The sequence below is a fragment of the Lutra lutra genome, chromosome 10 (genome assembly GCF_902655055.1).
Source record: "Lutra lutra chromosome 10, mLutLut1.2, whole genome shotgun sequence".
Classification (NCBI taxonomy): Eukaryota; Metazoa; Chordata; class Mammalia; order Carnivora; family Mustelidae; genus Lutra; species Lutra lutra.
In genome coordinates this window covers 21,826,962-21,841,830 of record NC_062287.1, presented here as the reverse complement: position 1 = coordinate 21,841,830, position 14,869 = coordinate 21,826,962, and the positions used below count along the sequence as shown (strand labels likewise).

Genomic DNA, 14,869 nt, shown 5'->3' with positions numbered 1-14,869 from the left:
CAGCTTCCCAGGGGGAGCCAGCTGCTGAGGCCCTGCCTTCCCCTTGCTCTCCCCTTGCTTAATGAACACATCTCCCTTTTCTCTAATTAGGTGGAACAAACAACTTGAACCAGAATTTTTATTTCCCAGAAAAGCACATGCCCGGACACAGTAAATATGTCATTAATCATCATTCGGAGGCTCAGGAGCACCCTGGGTGTGGGGAGGAAGGGAAGCAGTCAGAGGGCCTAATTAGGAGCCCGGGCCTCCCTGCTCCCCTCCCGCCAGCACCCGGGCAGCCCGCCTCCCTCCCACCAGGCCGGGAGCAGATCAATGGGAGAGGTGCCCGGCAGAGTCAAACTTAATGTAAATGTTCTTGTTAGCACAGTGTAAAAGTAAAGAAAGGGGGATGGGGAAGAGCCATACAGACCTTCCCCACCTCCTCCCTCCCTCCACCCTACCCCAGGTCTTATTTCCATCCAGGAAATTGTTCTTATCAGTGCTTGGCTATTTATAGACACGTGAACCAGTACTGTGATAGGGCTTGGCTTGAGGCTCAACCACACGCCAGCCCCGTGGCCCCCATCCCCACCCACTAGCCCTGTTCTGCTGGCCTCCAGTTAAGCTCCTGGCCCTGAGGCTGAGCTGGAGACCCTCAGCCCACTGATGGCCCCGCTCCAGGAACCCCGCTGCCGCCCCACTTCCTGGGGAAGGAATATGCCACAGGAGCCCTCCCAGGCCCAGGTGATTCTAGAACGTGCGACAGAAATAGTCCAGACCCCTGCCTTGCTCCGTGGATCTCTCTGGCATCTCAGAATAATATGGCTTTATCTAAAGCAGGATGCGCTGGTTCTAGACAGAGGCTCAGGGCATGTGCTCCGAGTGCTGGAGGCCACCAGCTTTGCTGACAAGGACCACACAGAGCTGAGGACCCCGAGAGCAGGTTCCAGCAGCTAACATACTGCTGCTGTTAAGTAACAAAAATTTGACTAAGTAAATTTGAAGATCTAATTGGCTTTATTAAATGATTCATGAATCAGGCTGCATCTCATCCAGGAAGTAGAAAGGAGTTCCAAGGAGGTGCACAAAAATGGAAGGTTTTTAAAGGCAGAGATGGAGAGGAGAAAAGGAAATGATGGGCAAAGAGTGCCTCCTTTCAGGCAAGGTCCCCCTTAGGGAGAACGGGAGGATGACCTCCCCTGCCAACCAGGAGTTTCCAGGTTGGCTGGTTAAATGTCACATCCAGGGGGCGCTGGGGTCCGAAACTGCAGGAGGCTAGCTAGGCATTAGGTCTTGGTTTGCTGATGGAGGACCCTTAACGCAAGTGACTCCATTTTGGCCAGCTGTCTCCTTCTTAGCACTGCTAAGTAGCTCAGTGAACTTAAAAGTCTGCTGAATCCCTCTCACTGTTCCCCCCTTTAAGTGAAAATCTTACTAACCACCGTCTGGCTCACAGGGAGCAGTGAGGGGAGGGTCACGGCCTCAGGGGTCACCGTCCTCAAATCCCAGCCCTGCCCAGCAAGTTTCTGACTCACTTTGAACTAAGTTTTCTTTTCTATTCAACAGAGCCAGTGCTCCCTTCCTTTCAGGGTCTGGTGAGAACAGTACCGGTACTATCTTAAGGGAGGTTTTGAGGAAGTAAAAGCTATTCATCTATCATCTGGCTCCGAGCAGGTGGAATGAGACCGAGTCTGCCACCCTTCTCTGGAGGGAGTTAACAAGCTTCCCAGGATCAAAGGTCTCGGAGTACTGAACTGAGTACTGACTGTTGCCCAACACAGCTCCCCAGCACCTACCTTGCTGGGTCCCCAAGCCGCCAGGGAGGTAGCTGGAAAGGAGCACAGCACGGCCTCACGGCCCCCACTGGAAATGGAAGGCGGGAAACCAAAAGCTTTCAGACTTGCCTTTGTTTCCTAGAGCCTCCCTCACCACGTCCCGCAACCGGTGCCTAGAGCAACCGAAATGAATTGTCCCACCTCGTGGAGGCCAGAGAGTCTGAAATCGGGGTGTCGGCGGGTTGTGCTCCCTCCAGGGAGAGTCCTCCCTTGTCACCTCCCCTTCTCCTGGCTCCTGGAGTCCCTTGGCTTATGGCCACATCACTCCCGTCTCTGCCTGTCTTCCCATGACCCTCTTCCTCGTTCCTTCCTGTGTCCTCCCCTCTCCTTCGAAGGACACCAGTCATTGGATTTGCCCTCCCACGCCCCATCCAGGATGATCTTGTCTGGAGATCCTTAACTAATTACAAATCACTTAGCTGATCTCTGAAGACCCTATTTCCAAACCAGATGACACTGTGATGCTCCAAGACGACGTGAATTTGGGGGGTGAGCACTCTTCAGCCCAGTATAGGGCCCTCTTATCTCACCCCTACTTGAAGTGTCAGTTCGGTAGAGTTCTGCAGCCCTCCTGGTCTTTTCTATTTTTTCCTCTGTCACCAGGCCAGCAATGGCGTCTGTCCCACCTCCGATTGGTTGGGGTTCTAATGAGGTCAGGAAGTGAAATGATTTGAAAGGTTGGAAGGGTTTACATAGATAAAGGAATGAAATGGTCAGTGTGCCTTGATTCTACGTGCATCCCCCACCCAGCCCTGCCCTTACCCCCATGCCCCAAGCTGCAGCCCTTCGTACAAATGACATCACTGCCTGGGGGGGGAGGGGGGACAGCACCTCCCCCACTACCGGCTGCACGTGCTGCCTGCAGACCCAGAGGCCCCCCCAGACACCAGAGGACACCTGCAGGTGGATTTCCTTTGGAGTCTACAAGTCCAGGCTTTTCCCACATGGTGGAATATTTCCTTTGTCCCTCTGCAACCCAGGGCGCGGCCAGGCCAGGGAGCCACCAGGAACCCCTCAGCTGTCTGCAGACACTTGCACCCTTGGCTGTCTGGGGCCAAGGGCTTCTTCTTCTCCGCTGAGGCTGGGTCATGTCTTCCCCTACCTGCCCAGGCCACCCCAGCCGAGTGACCTGGGGGCTTCTCTCCTTGCTCCCTCAGACCCTGCTGCGAGATGGCAAGCGCGAGAGCATCGTGAGTACCCTCTTCATCTCCCCGGGTGACGTGGAGAATGGGCAGAGCATCGTGTGCCGAGCCACCAACAAAGCCATCCCGGGAGGGAAGGAGACTTCGGTCACCATCGACATCCAGCGTGAGTACTGACTCAGCCCACACAGGGGGCCAGGCCTGGGGTAACACACCGCCTCCCCACCACCGCCCACCTCCAGCACTCTCTGCCTGGAACACAGGTTGGGGGGAAGAGCCAGGCCTGGACAAGCAGCTCACCAGAGCCAGCACCACAGCCTGCGAGGTGTCTGAAGACAGGAAATGGGTCCGACAGCTCCCCGGACTGGCCCAGGTTGCGTTTGTGGGCGCCCTGAGGGCTTGTCCTTCTTATTGTCACACGAAGTCACGACATCAGATGAGAATCTTTGGCCGATGACTTGTTCAGGCCACATTTCCAAACTGTTTCAGGTAGAACTTTCCACATCAATAAATATAAAGCAGGCCCCTAGCTCTGCTTTACCCCGGGGAGCCCTCACGCTCCCTTGGCGAGAAAGCCAGGGCAGAGGGCCTGGGGGCAGCAGGGAGCTCGGGGCTCCCCCCACAGCAGCCCATGCCCTACAGAGGGTAGGTACACGGGGGCCCCTCTTACGGAAGGGTTCAAGGAGAGAAGAAGCAGAGTAGTCTTTCAGTCAGCCCATACTTTCCAGGGACCATTTCATCTTTACAACCACCACTGGAGTAGGTTGCCGGTGGTCCCTCTGTAGGAAGGAGGCACCCCAGGGTCAATCATCCTGCCCAAAGCCACATACTGTCAGATGTAGAGAGCCCAGCTTTCCGCAGCCCACGCCATAACCCCTCTTCTACACTTGCACACAGTAGGTCCTCAGCAGGTGTCGGTCCTCATAGTCAATGTCAATAGTCATGAGGCATTCAATCCCCACCGGCCCCCTATTCCAAAAGTCACCTAAACAGACTCCCAGCGCTTTCCTACAGTCTCCCTCAAGTGCCTGTAGGCCCCAGAGAACAACAACAACAAAAAGTGCTCAGAAAGGTGGTCCCACAACCTTACTCCCAGCTCTGGACTAACTTGGGTCTGAGTACCAGCACTCGGAAGTGGACTTTTCTTGCCTTAAATGCCCTTCCCCCTCCAGGGAGCACGATGCCACCGTGTGCTGGGGGCCGATGTGGCAGCAGGCTGGACCTGACGGCTGGCATTCATTTCCTCCTTATTACTTTATTCATTCTACATCAAATTCACTTAAGCCCCCCCGCCTACCAGCCCCGCTCACATGAGGCTTCTGGGTTCTGTGCTCCACATGGCTCTGTGGGGCTCTGGGGCTGCGTCCAGTGTTCCCAGGGCCCGTCTTGGGAGCCAGCGAGCGGCCGTCCCCAGTCTCTCTAGAACCCTGGCTGCTGCTACCTAGATTCCAGAAGGCAACAGAAACCGTTGTAACCCTGAGACGGGCTTGCTCCACACACCCAGACCCAGCCGCTGAGTCCTTGGAGAAGCTTTATCTTTTCTTTACCATCTTCACGGGCTAGTAACCCCCACTCCCTCACACCCACCAGCTGGAGGCTTCTTTTTCTGTTCCTCATTTACTGAGAGCCAAGAACAGCGGGGCCCTTGCCAGACCTGGGACCAGGGTGATGGGAGGGAGACGCTCACTCTGACGGGCCTCCCTGCCTGGCTGTCCACACCCGCCTACTTCTTCCGAGCACGAGCTGCGGGCCCAGCTCTGGACAGGAAGCAAGATGCTCTGGGGATCGAGTGGTTCAGCATCCCAAAAGGCTCCCCTACCCATGGGCAGTGAGGGCCGAAGCTTGTCACACACTTTACTCCGGGGATGCCAGTCCCTTGTCCTTGGACCACACGATGTCCCCAGTTTCCTCTTGCCCTTAGACTGACCGCGATCAGAGCTCTCTCCAGACGCGAGCCCAGTCGGGGAGGAATAAGGGTGAGGTACGTGAGACATCCAAGCCTCCCACTGCCAGGCTGCCGGATGGACCCCCACAGATCCCCAATCTGGTCAGGAGGCCCGCACCAGCTATGGAATCCCACACAAAAGGAGCCGGCCCGCAGCTCCCCATGACAGCAGCCTGGGCCCCGGCGGGGGGGCGGGGGGAGCGGGGGGAGACCCAGCAGCAGCCAAGCTCCCCTCCAGGCCGTTATCCATCACACTGGGAGAAGCCCTCCTGTCACCAAGAACGCCACCATCCTAGCCACACCCCACCAGCTATTCAAAGGCACTCCCCTAATGCTCTCTATGATGACCCATTCACCAGGGCACACGGCTGACAGTCTCCATCAGAGGAGGACACTGGCCTGGCCCAGTCTCCGCGTCCTGGCTGGCTCTCTTTCCAAGGACGCCTCTGCCACTCAAGGCGGGAGGCATCGGGCATGAGATCCCAGAGAGGCTGCAGCCCTGGTGCCCCAATTCCTATCGGAAGCCAGACAGGGATGTGGTCAAGGCCACAGCATTCCTCCTGCTTGAAATCCCAGCTCTGCCACTTACTGAATGATGCTGGCCTGGTTCTGTAACCACTGTGCCTCAGTTCTCCCATCTGTGCAAATGACAACAGCCGTCATACAATGGCTGTGAGGATTCAATGAAATCGCACGGGGATGCTTCCGGCATGGTGCCCGGCACAGGCTCAGCTCGCTACACCTGTCCGTTGTCCCTCCCACGCAGAGTTCCCCTCTCAGCCCGAATAGGGGAGAGGTCTCCCGCCCCTTGCCCCCTCTCCTGAAGGTGTTCCCCTCTGCCTGCCTAGCAAAAGCACACGTTCTCTCTACCACCTTCCCTCTGCCTCCATCCTCCTCCATTTACCCACTTGTTCATTCAGTAAGCATCCCACTGTTTACTGTGGACACCACAGGCCGGATCAGAGCTGCCTTTGCAAACCTGCTCATTTTCTCAGTCAACCAAGAAGCATCCAAACTCAGCAAAAGCACATTTGTTGTTTGTTTCCCTTGGTCTTTATATGTTACCCAACGGAAGACAAAGCCCCCAGATTGAGTAATGGGAGAGAAAGCTGAACACCCCAAAGTCCCACTACATCTGGACGCTGCATCCAGCTGCCAAGTCGCAAATGAATGTGCCATAAAATCACTGAGTCATGGAGTTTCTCCCTTTCCCGCCCCCCTCGCTGTACTGCTTCCCAGAACACACACGCGCGCACACACACGCACACGCAGGTTGCTGATGGAAACACTAACAGACTCTCAGCTCTAACATCTGTTCAATATGATCTCAGTTCCACCGGCGACATCATAGCCGCCCTCCTGCAAGCAATGCAGCCGACATCACAAGTGGGATTAAAATCGTGTCTAATAGTCGGATATGACATAAACTATTTATACCTCTGGAGCCTGGCAGGCTCCTGAAAATTCATATCCGGCGCATCCAGAGCAGAGGGGTGGACAAAGGGACATGGGGTTCTCAGGGTTCGGGGGGGAGGTGCAGATGAGACTGGCAGGTGCACCAGCCTCCTGGGGACCCATTCTCTTGGGGCCCTTCAAGAAAGCTGGGGTACTAAGGATTTAGCCCAGGTAAAGAAGCTGCCAGAGAAGGACATGCACGGGATAAAGTCAGAATGGTGGGTGGCAGGAAGGGACCCTAACAGGTGTATACTCCATCACCCTGCTCCCCAAGACTCCTCACTCTATAAAGGATACCCAGGTGGGGAGGGTCCTCCTGGAGCTACCCCCCAAGTTCTATGCCAGGTAGATTCTACGTTCTGTCCAACTGGTGCCATGACTTCCTCCAACAAGAGTTGGATTAAGGGACTCTGTTCTGCCTCTCAGTACTGAATTTCACAATGCGAGGCCATGAGCCAGCCGTGCATTTGGCTCTAGACGGCCATCACCAAATTCCTGTGCCTTAGGACAAGTTTCTCCAACATGCAGCGAGATGCACACTCCTCCGTGGGTCTCCACATCTCTAGGGTTGGGGCCATCGGAGCCAGAGGGGGCCCTCGGATGCCCAGTTGAGGCAGCTGACCCTGCAGAGAAAGAGAGCAGGGACCACTGATGAGGGCCCTGGAAGCTGGGGGCCCTCAGCTTGGGGTTGCGGGGTCGGGGGGGCAGCCGATGGGCAGCCGCTAGGGAGAAGCTACAAGGTTCTGGGGGTCTTAGCTCTCCACGGGGTGGGAGGAGGAGAGCTCTCATGGCTGGTCCTTGCCACGTGCCTCCCTCCTTGAATTACGCTTTAAAAACAAAGATTGAGATCATTGAAATCCCTGTCACCTCCCTTGTAATTCTCCATGAAATTCTCCACGGCTGCCATAACAGGAGCTCCCAGGACCGTGGTCCGCATCCGGATCTCACACAGGGAGATCGGGGTCCCCAGAATAGTCCACCACCCTGCTCAGGAACCAGAGTTCTCTCCCCCATGTCTTTCAAGTTCCCTGCGGATACAGGTGCAACCTTGTGGGCCAACTCCCTGGCCCCCGCCGCTGGACCCGGGCACTGTGCAAGGAGGCAAGACCCAGCTTGAGCACCAGCAGGACAAAGAGGGCCTGAGTGGTCCAGGGATCCCAACGCCGGGGTGTGCTGGCCTCGGTTCGTAGCCGGGAGCCTGTGCCTAAGACTCTAGAAGCCCACCTGTGGTTTCAAACAGATGCTCAGGCTGGAACAGCAGGAGTCCTGCTCCCCTTGTGGGGCCCTTCGCAGGTGCCCAAGAGGGGTCAGCATGTTTCTCCGTGGTCTCTGAGAAACTGGCTTCTGCTGCTGCTGAAAATGGGCTAGAAGGAACCCCTAGAAAGTCCACGTACCCTCCCACAGTTTGCGTGATCTCGGGTGAGGAATGGCCTGAAGATGTGGCCCAGGACCCTGCCTGAGTGGCAGGGACCACACTGCCTCCTTACTCAGCTCAGGCTTGTACCCCAGCCGGCCCTATACACCATAATGAGGACGAAGAGCAGGTGCTGGTCTCCTTTCCACCTTCCTATCTCTCTGCATCTCTCTCCTGCCTCTGTGCTCTAGTCCTTGATACTGGGTGGTCTCTCTCCCCAACACCCCATCTCACGTTCTGTCTGTCTGCTTGGTCTCCTCCAGTCTTTTTGCTTTTAGTCTGAAATCTCTGTCTGCTTCTATGTTTCTGTGCATATGTCCATCTCTCTGTGTGTCTCTCTCCAGCTCCCTGCTCTCTGCTTCTCTCTTTTTCTTATTCCTCTGCATTTCTCAATCTCTCTCTGTCTCTGTCCATGTCTCTCTCCCTGTCTCTCTTCTATAAAGGTGTCGTCTGCCTGCCTCCCTCCCTTCTGTCTCTATGTCTGTTTCCAGTTCCCCTCTCCTTCCCCTCCACCTCTCCCTCCTCTCTTCCCTCTCCCTCTCCTTTCCTTCCCACTTGCCTCTCTCCCTCCCTCCCTCTCTTCCTGTCTCCTCCACCTCCCACCGTTTTGCACTTCAGAGCCTGCCTTCTCATCTTGTTGCAGGAGAAAGACTTGCCCAGCCTTGGGAGCTGAGGGCTGGGTGACACCAGTCGGGCCCAGCAGAGATGATCAGGCTGATGAAAGGGTGTAAATGCCACTTTCAAGTTAACAGACAAACCAGAACCTTTACACAAACAGATATGAAACAGACATTTCAAAGACAAAAAAAAAAATGTGTATTTAAATGGGGCTTAGTGTCCATGCTCCCCCTTGTGCCCCCTGAACCCTCTTTTCCCACCTCTCTTGTCAAGTGTTTTGTTCTCGCTAAAGGCTGGAAGATGGGCAGCATGTGTCTGAGGACCCAGGAAGCCACGCCTCCTGTCTGGTTGTTCATTTAAACACCAGGCCTTGAATCCACATGGGGATCCCTGACCCCGCACCAGGGCAGCTGAAGCAGGCACCCCCAGGGAGTTAGGGAGCCCCCTGCTGAGACCCCCAACTTTTGGGGGACGACCAGGGTGGTGGCTGCTCTCAGGGCCCCTCCTGGTAGAATCTCTGGCCTTTACCTTCCCTGTCACCCAGGGGATCTCCTTGCCCCAAAACCATGGCTGTGCACCCCAGTTTGCAAAGGAATCTCTTCTCTCTGCAGACCCCCCACTCGTCAACCTGTCGGTGGAACCACAGCCAGTGCTGGAGGACAACGTTGTCACGTTCCACTGCTCCGCAAAGGCCAACCCGGCTGTCACCCAGTACAGGTAAGAATCCTGCTGATTCTTACAGGGCACCACCTGGCCCCTGGACCCCTCCACACCCGTCCCCATCACACAGGCTATCATTCGTGGCCTTGGGTGCGCAACGCACGGGCTGGGTCACTAGGGGAGCCCAGGATCCTTCTCCCTTCCCCACACACCCATCCATCCATCCCTGGCCAGGGAGAAGTTCCCTTTCCTTCTTGTACATGCAAACACCCCTCCACCGGAAGCAGCGGGCATAACCCCTTCTGTTTGGAGAGCGCTGTTATCCCTTCTTTCTGAAAAATGGCAGAGAGGCTCTGGGTGAGGAAAAAGGTAAAACAACCAGGAGACGCAGTAAGATCAGAACCTAGATCCACGCCACGGGCTCACCAAACTGCTCACCCGTGCAGGGTAAGATTTCGGAGACAGAGGGCCCTGTCCAGCAGGCACCTCGGATCATGTCCATCCGGGGCCCTCATGCACCCTGCTCACAACACTGATAAAAGCACCACCGTGGTTCACCCACTTGTCTTTCCCTGTGGACGGAGCTCCTTGAAGGCAAGAGTTGCAATTTAGCCACTTAGGGCCCGCAGCGTGGGGTAGAGCATGGGACGGGCAGTGGGAACCTTATAACGCAGGCTGGCTCCCCCGGGCACCTCCCTGCCTGGGCACCCCTGCAGGATGGGGTTTCAAGAGACGCAGTGCCCTCGGAGATGCTCAAGGGCAGACAAGGACACTCACCTCCTTTAGATGCCCTGGGGAACTCGCCATGGCCCTAACTCGGAGCTGTCCTTCCCCGCCAGCCCAGACTTGATGGTGGAGCCCAGAGTGTCATCTCCGCCATTGAGATGGGTTATTAAGCTGCAGCGGCCGGTGCCAGGGATGCTAATGGCCCCAGACTAGATCATCAACTGGCCAGTGGGAGTGGAGGACAGGGACGACAAGAGGCAGCACAGCCCAGAGGGCTCAGTGAGAGGAAATGGGCCAAAGAGACAGCCAGAGAGAGATTCGGGTTGGACGCAAGGAAGAGCTCCCCGCAGTGCAGATAATTGAACGACACCGGGACACTGGAACCAAAACCCAGGAAAGGCGTGGAATCTTTCTCCTTGAGGACATTTTAAAATAGGATGAAAAGCCATCTGTCGTGTCCCGTGTGACCATTCTCTGGGCCCAAGGCAGGGCAAAGTGCGTTGCAGAAACATGGCCTTGGGACCCTGCAGGTCCGGGGGGCGGGTTTGGTTTGGCTGAGATCTGGCATCTGTCTGGAAGTGACTGAAGATGCAGAACAGACAGCCTGAGAGAGGCCCTTTTTCCGGGCTTTCTCAGGACACCTGCGGTGACAGGGTCGGCCCCTCTCTGCTGTCGCTCATGCGGTCCGCCTACAGTCCCTAAACGCTAGGTCTCACGTGCCCAGAGACCTCAAATGCCCGTTTTCCTGGGCAGGCCCGGACTCCCACAGGTGCCCTCGCAGCTGTCCCAGGAATGCCTGTGGGACCCCAGAGACCAGAACATACAACTTCCATGGCTCTTCACTGCCAGGCTCTGGGTCGTCTGAGGACCCAGTTACGGGAGGGCTGGGCAGCGGGCAGGGCCATGATCGGGGACCCAGCACTGTCCCCCACCCCTCCCCTGCCCTCTGACCAGGACAGTGTGAGCCAACACCCCAGCAGCCAGGCTGCTCGCCTGCCTCTTAGAGTCACCCCCCTCTAGAAGCAGAGCACCAGTGATAAATGATGAAGTTCATATCTCCTTCTGGAGGGATCATCATAAAGAAATGTGACAGTAGGGGCACCTGGGTGGCTCAGGTCATTATCCTGGAGTCCTGGGATCGAGCCCCACCTCAGGATCCCTGCTCAGCAGGGAGTCTTCTTCCCCCTCTCTCTCTGCCTGCCTCTCTGCCTACTTGTGATCTCTCTCTGTCAAATAAATAAATAAAATCTTTGAAAAAAATAATAAAAATAAACTGAAAAGTTAATAAATAAACAAGCATAGAGCTTGCAGGTTTCCCTCTGCCTTCACCCTACCCTGTAGGCCCCCAGGATCCCGGGTCAGTCCCTGGTTACAGAGGGGCCACCGGTGACAGAGGTGTCCGAAGGGGCAGGCCTTCCAGCACAGGCTCACTCTTGGGGCGTGTCACCTGCCCTCATGGCCCTCTGATTAGCAGAAGGGCCTGAAAACACATCAGTGTGGACCACATTCCCTTCAGGACCCCAGAGACTTTGAAGAAGGCCTTCTGGCCATTAGGAAAATTTGGGAGAGCGGAGAGAGAGGAGGCCCCCCCGCCCCGTGCCCACCCACACTGGCCCAGCCCCTCGAGGCAGGGCTCAGCCCACAGGCCGATGATGATTCTGGATGCCATGTTGGCCTCCGAGAAGAAAAGCCTTAAACAAATCTCCTCACATAAGTACATTGATTTTTCCCAACTGACTTTGACAAGACTGCAGGGATCTGTGTTTCTTTACTTGCACATTCATCCTGATTGCTTCTTCCTGTGCTGCTCTGAGGCTGTGATCTCAGAAATCAGAGCTATGCCTCCTCCATCCCAGCACCTGGGAAGGGGACATGGGTGGGTATGGGAGCAGGGGCGACGGACTCAGCTCTCACTTCGGCTGCCCCCCAGACCCAGGAGCCGGAGGCCGGCAGACCAGGTCCTGGCACACCAGGAAACGCGTTTCCCCACCTGCTTCTCGGGACTGTCCTCTGAGGCTCTCTGGGACCCCCCATGTCCCCCTGCGGGTCCCAGGGCAGGGACCACCGCCCAGTGTGAAACTCGGGACTATGTAAGGACAGCCTGTCAGCTGTGACAGCCAGGCCTCCTGATTCTGTGATATAAATAATTAATCCCCTTACATTTGCTCCGGCCAAATTAGACATTGATTGGGAAAAGCTTAATCTGACTCCTTTTCAGAGGGGCTGGGGGTGGTAGGGTGGGAGCAAGAGTGGAGGCAGTGGTGGGCGGGGGGAGGGTCCAACTGGAAGGAGGAGGAGGTGGAAGGTAAGCCAAAGGGGAGGGAGGAGAGGGAAGGACTGAGAGACCTGGTTTTGCTCTCAGGTCACCCTGGACGCTGTGGCCAGCTGCTGGAAGGGGTGGTTTGAGCTTCTGGAAGGGATCCCTATAGAGGGTTTTATTGGTGTGGGAGAGGAACATAAAGAAAGAGAGGGAAAAGACAGACTGAGCAGGACTCGGGGATTCAGTACTTCGGGGACTCGGGACGCCCCCAAAAAACTTTGGTTTGGGTTACTAGAGGGCCCAACCCCCGCAAACGGCTCCTGCCTGTGACCCTGGGAGAGGAGAGGCTAGGAATTTCTCCTGTTCAGCCTCTAAGGAAGGGACAGGCCCTGGGGGGGCTAAGGGCAGCTGCTGCACAGGGGCCCAGGCTGGGACAGCACAGCCCTACTTGTTCCCCAACTGTCTGGCTGGGCTCCAGGCCTGTGGGAGCCCCAGCACTTCGGAGCTCCTTGGGGCTGAAAAGGTGGAACTCACACCCCCCAGTGACTTTCACCATGAAGGGCCCCATCTTCTCCAAGAACTCCTCCAACGACAGACGAGGACAGCCCCTCAGAACCAGCCCTCCTGGGCCCTAACCTCCCTACCCCAAGCCAGGAGCAGGCCCGGGAGAGCAGGAGGGGCTCACCCTGCCTTCCGCAGCCCCCCTCAGCCTCCCACCGCCTGCCCCCACGCTTCATTCGCGGGGCAGAGGGCGCAGAGGTTGGACGCAGGTCCCCAACTGTGTCTGGGACTGAATTCTCTGCCTCAGGCAGGGGTTGTGCCTGACCGTTAAGTCTGGTCACTAAATTAAAGTTAGAAATTGAAATGATTCATGAATAACTCATAATGGTTTGTTGGGAAGCTCCTTAAGCTCTCAGGGAGCTCTGGTTTGCTCTGTTGTTAAACTATAATTGTTATTATTAATCATGTTCTTAATAATTATGTGATATTAACTCACGATCGTAACCACACGATGCCAGCCTGGGCACTCCACGTGATGCCAAGACATGGCCATCTCTCGGGGCGGGCCGGGACGGAAGGCAGGAGACGGTCCTCTGAGGCACGAGCTCTGGCTGCAGGACAGAGAGAAAGGGGAGGTGAAGGCAGGGACCGCAGAGAAGCTGTAGTTACAGGGATTTGTGGTCATGGGGTAAAAATAAGATAAACGCCCTGAAATAGGCTTGAAGAGGAGGAGCCCGGTTGGAAGTTCCGTGATTTCAAAAGCAAGTGTTGTCCACAACAGGGTTAAGTCAGGGGAAGCTATGAACTCTCTCCCCGGGGATCTGTAGGGAAAGGCCCCAGCCTCACACGTGCATGCGCACACACACATGTACGCACACACGTGTGCCCCTGGGAGCTCCTAGCACAGCCTTGCTGATAGCATGCTACCCTGACAAGCACAGGTCCACTGCATTGATCACCGTCCCAGGGCCAGGGCCAAAGCATCCCCTGGGGTTTTTCCATCTCTTGTCTCCAGTGGTACCGATGGGCAGATGAAAGACGTCAGCACAGCCCTCTTCCCGCCCCTCTGACCAGACCGGGACAGATGGCACCGAAAGCCTCTGAGGAGTGAAGCCAGGGTGGGAACCTAGAAGCTGGGGAAGAAAAAGAGCAAGAGCCATCCCTGGGAGGGAAGAGGGGGCACTGGGAAGGGACCCACCCTGGGGACAGGAGTCAGGACAGGAGAGCTTCGAGAGCTGGAGGAGGGACCCTCAGGACCCCTAGCTAACACCCGTCGCACAGCTTGTCCACCTTGTCTGGAAATGAAGTCCGTCTGTGTGTACGCACGTACGTGCTCATGCCACTAGTCCTGACCTCCTTCTTTTCCAGCGGCGATCCCAGTGGACAGGGACTGACAGTGGCTTATTCCTGTCCTAGCCAGTCAGATGATTCGTCCACTCCCCCATCTCCAGAATAACCTGCTTGTCACCTGCAGACCGAAGCCCACCACCTCCAACACCGACTCTTCCCCCAGCCCCGGAAGTTACTCCTCTGCAGAGATTCCTGCCCGCCCCCTCCCTGGCCCTGCACTGAGGAGGGGGTGGGGGGCGCGAGGGGATGCGGGGGGGGGGGGCTAGCCCTGTGCCACCCCCATGCCACGTCCCGCTTTCCTGCTCCTGGAGAGACGCACCACCCCCCGCCGGGTGGGAGGAACACCCTTGCCATCGGAGGTCCACAGTGGCTCCCGGGGCCTGTGTTGCAGGTGGGCCAAGCGGGGCCAGATCATTAAGGAAGCATCTGGAGAAGTCTATCGGACCGCCGTGGACTACACGTACTTCTCAGAGCCTGTCTCCTGTGAGGTGACCAACGCCCTGGGCAGCACCAACATCAGCCGCACGGTGGACGTCTACTGTGAGTGCGGCCGCGGGGGGCGGGGCGGGGCGGGGCATCCCCGGGCATGCCGCCCCCGGGGTGTCTCTGCTGGGGCGCAAGCTCACAGTGCTGCCCACTTTAAGCAAAGCTTCTTGGTGGGTTGTTTCCGGCTTCCCTCCACCCTCGACCCTCGAAGTAACCCAGGGAGGCAGGGGTTATTATTCCCATTCCTCAGATGCGGGGGTCGGAGGCCCAAGGTCACTCGCAAGTAAGTGGCAGAGGGAGAACCAAGCCAGGCTCCAGAGAATCCCCTTGCCGACAGCAGGCCCCGCCGCCTCCCGTTGGGGACCCGGGTATGCCTCCCTTCTGGCGCCTGGTGGGGAGCCCTGGGGAGCCAGCCCAGCATTGACCCATGGGTTGGATGATTTCACGGTGATAAGCATGAGCTCCTCTACTGGATTTATAGTTTGAAAAGCACTTTTA

General features: G+C 56.7%; 1 protein-coding gene across 5 annotated transcripts in view; it reads left to right on the top strand.

Annotated features, from left to right (window-relative positions):
- Positions 1 to 14,869, top strand: part of KIRREL3 (kirre like nephrin family adhesion molecule 3) — a 553,006-nt gene that overhangs the window by 514,138 nt on the left and 23,999 nt on the right. For all 5 annotated transcript variants that reach the window (XM_047690186.1, XM_047690190.1, XM_047690188.1 and 2 more), the window contains exons 7-9: positions 2,972 to 3,122; positions 9,000 to 9,105; positions 14,277 to 14,425. In XM_047690186.1, coding sequence (XP_047546142.1) covers positions 2,972 to 3,122; positions 9,000 to 9,105; positions 14,277 to 14,425 — 406 coding nt within the window. The remainder of the gene's footprint in view (positions 1 to 2,971; positions 3,123 to 8,999; positions 9,106 to 14,276; positions 14,426 to 14,869) is intronic.